Consider the following 3,718-nt stretch of genomic DNA (forward strand, 5'->3'; position numbering starts at 1 on the left):
GAACTTGTAGTTTTCAATATCATCAGTGTATAAAGATATTTGGGTTCACATAGGGGTTTGAAACCTTAGCTGTTCTTGTGACAACAGTGAAGTCAGAATCTCTGCAACTTAGTGACAAAACTGTTCTCAGCTATGATTCAGCAGTGCTAAATTTAGCAGAAACAAATAACTGCTGCAGAAATGAGATGCATGTTTAAGCTTTAACATAGTACCTGTCTCTTTCCATCTGATTGATGACCCATGGATAAATTACTGTACAGTAACATTACAATGAGTATCATRTCTTCTTAATACTGTTGATTACTTCCCTGTTATAGATACTTTTAATGACCATGTAGGATGTGACTTTATGTCATGATTGTATCATTCAGTGTCTTTTAAACTCAGCTGATAATTTCAGACTAGACCTCTAACAGCCCTTGTTTTTCTGACCTGTAATATCACTGTATTCTTCTACTTCAGTGCCCACTGTGAAGCCAGAAGTGCCAGAAGTGCCAGAGCCTAAATGTCAGCCATGGGAGAAAGTACATCAGTCACAATGTGTGTGCAAACTGCCCAATGAGTGTGGGTAAGTTCATGCTCAATTTGGCAATTAGGTTCTCACTTTATTCATGACCAATTACAGTTCCTAAGTCTTCGTCCGTGACCGAGGAGAAAGCTTTCCTTACACGAGAAGAAGACATTGCACTTGGTTTGCTTTACAGCTCAATCACTGTTGTATTCATCACTTACCTGCCTTGTCAGAACTGTCGGTGGGTTTTAGCAGTGATGGAATTTGGTTGGATGACAGAAGGTGAAGGCATAATTTCACTTGATCTGTGAAATAGATGGAAAAAGATAAAAATATATTTTCAAGATTTAGAGGATTGAGGAAAAGTTGAAACAGAGGCCCTTGGGACACAAAACATCAAAGCAATAAGCTAGTGAAATAAAGGAGATTTCTTTTCACTACTGAAAGACTAGGGGGTTATGAAAGGCACAGTAATCTAATTTCATCTCACATTTACACAGCAGTTTTCATAGACCAGTCACGTCACTTTTCCTAACCTCATAACTTGCAGATTAGAGTTTGCTTTTTCCTTTTTGATCTAAGCCTATATTCTGCAATAAGCAATGCAGAAGAAATAATGGAAAGGAAATGAGTAAGTCCCTCAGTTCTTTGCTAAGCATGAAAGTAAGAGAACCAAAACAGAGGTGTAACTAGAAGACACCTGAGACCAAATGACACTGATGGCCAGATGTGCTAAGGAGCTCAACACTTCAAAATCTAGGCTGGTTTGCATACACTGGATCATGTCTCCTATAAAGTCATTCTGTTAAAGTGGGTGTGAGCTCTGCATATTAAATCTGGCCAGGTTTATGTGACTGAGCTGAGTAGTTTGGAAGCTCCAGGAAAACAGACCAGATTTGTCTTGTCCATATGTAGTATGATGAAGAAACTTTGAAAYAATCTCAACTGATTTCAAGACAACAGAATTTTCAGTGGAGCATGGGTACTTCCCATCAGACACATAGACCAGTGCTCTGCATGATGACTCTGATTTTAAGATAAAATTAGCACTCTTTGAACACCTCAAATTAAAATTGTTGAGTGTAATTCAGATGCAGATCCACTGGATAGTTCCCTARGGTCCAAGGCCATTGTCTTGCATGCAAAGGTAAGTGCCAGGTTTGTAATAACTCTGTTATCTAATACTATTCCTATCATTAAACACCTAACTATTTTAAATAATCTGGTTCTGCTCTTTTTCTTGCAATACTTTTTTTAAAAGAGCCCCTTGTCTGGTTTGTGGATGTGTTGAGGTCAGTTACATAGAATACAAGAGGAGTCACAGTGCTAGGGAAGACCTCAGGCAGAGTCACAGTAACCTTGGAAGTTAAATGAATTACATTTAGGTATGCATTGAAGCTGCATTTGTAACTAATGTACTACTTGCYGGTTTCTATTTTTTATAATTACATTCAAAATGGCAAGAATATAGATAATAGCCATTCCTGTTACCTGATGCCATCATTCCACTGTCTTGAAATAATGCATTTAATGATAGAGGGATAAACCATCAGCTGTCAAAGCAGACAAATCTTCCAGCCTGTTAAGGCTGTAGGAATAAAGCATGCAAGCAGATCTTGGTCTGGTCCTTCCTCAAACAGCAAAAAAAAACTAGCTTTGCTGTGGCAGTGATTCTTCAGCAGCAGCCTCTTCTCTGAAGAGAGCTGGCAGCAAGAATTCATGTGGGAATTCAGGAACACCATGGTTTCAGATCCATCTTCCATCCTTTCACTTTCCAAGAGGCTAGCAACAGGGACTGCCCAGGAAAGCACAAAAACCTAGAACAGGCTGGTAATTTATCCCTCAGGGTATGGTGCCTTAGGCTACATCTGTCCTCATCAGTGAGCACAAGGKAATGATCCTGGCACCAGAGCTGCTAAACTGCTAAAGCTGTTCCTGGCAGACTTTTGACAAGGGACAATTCCTGGGTAGTCCCCAGGCACAGCTTAGGAGTGACCAGGATCAGAGACCATTTCAGTCTGATGCAGTCCCCATCTTTTGGGAGCCAAGAGGGACATCAGCTACTCCATGAAAATTGTCCCCAACACATGGAAGGGGCCAGAGCACAGTGTAATACAGGTGGAACCTCAGCCTCTAGTAGCTAAAGGACTATTTCCACAGTGAAACATGAGATTTGATAATTTTTAAGTACTATACCCTCTTTTTTTTTTTTTCTCCAAATTTATTTGCATTGCATCTATATCTCCCTTGAGAATTCTCRGACTAGCTTATATTAAAACTTCTCAAAGTCAAAATCATTCCCAGCATGATGAATTTTTCACTTCACCAAAAGTTTCCTATCTCTTATTGCAGGTGAAAGGGAGAGAAGGTATTTATGGACTTAAGAGATTTTATTTAATTTCTCCCAATATGTGTTTCAGTCAAATATTTTTCTTATCCTTAAGCTTATTTTTTCAGGTGAAAAGTATTGAATTCCTCACATTTGGTTTACACAAGGATTATTCTTTGCCTCTAATAATTTTTATTGCACTGCTGTGATGTTCCCAGACCTGGGAAATATATTTTCTCAGCAATGAGTGCAAATTATTAATTTCTCTTATGAGTGCAGATTCTCCATCCTTTTTCTTATGCATCTTAACATGTTTCTTTCCAATGTCTTTCTCCTGCTGACCCAGCTATAGCAAATGTATAAATCATGCTCAAGACAGTGTGAGTCATTGAACTCTGTCAAGAGTCCATGAACTCCTGGGTTCGAAGTTTGGCAGCTAGTTAAATCAGYTCCTTTTCCTCTTTTGGGTATTTCTGAAGTGGTGCAAAGCAGACTGATTAGTGCAGAAGTCTGAATTTAATATTTTTAGGTAAATTAAGCTGCCTTCTGTGCAAGATTTTGACCTTAAGACTCAGATACTGAGATTTATAAAAATATTTGGTCACAGGTAGTTTCACCAAAGTTTCCAGGCTTAGTTAATGAAGTCCATGCCATGTTTTAAATACATAAAAGATGCACTATGTTACACGTAGCTTAAAATTTCTGTAAAGCCAGCTCTTTTAAAAGACTTCAAAATGATCTTGCTTAGGACCATTCATAAGCTTGGAGTACACTCTTTTCCTTGGCGCCTTATTTATGGATCAAAACCCACTTCTTAATTCACAGGGAAAAAAGAAAAAAAAAAAAAAAAAAAAAAAAAAACCCTGGGAATAAACAGG

General features: G+C 38.3%; 1 protein-coding gene across 1 annotated transcript in view; it reads left to right on the forward strand.

Annotated features, from left to right (window-relative positions):
* The window catches only part of C7 (complement C7), a 23,140-nt gene that overhangs the window by 14,178 nt on the left and 5,244 nt on the right, over positions 1 to 3,718 (forward strand). The window contains exon 16 of the mRNA XM_057364716.1: positions 463 to 568. Coding sequence (XP_057220699.1) covers positions 463 to 568 — 106 coding nt within the window. The remainder of the gene's footprint in view (positions 1 to 462; positions 569 to 3,718) is intronic.

This window comes from Malurus melanocephalus, unplaced genomic scaffold (genome assembly GCF_030028575.1).
Source record: "Malurus melanocephalus ecotype Western Australia unplaced genomic scaffold, MMel_1.1 scaffold_41, whole genome shotgun sequence".
NCBI lineage: Eukaryota > Metazoa > Chordata > Aves > Passeriformes > Maluridae > Malurus > Malurus melanocephalus.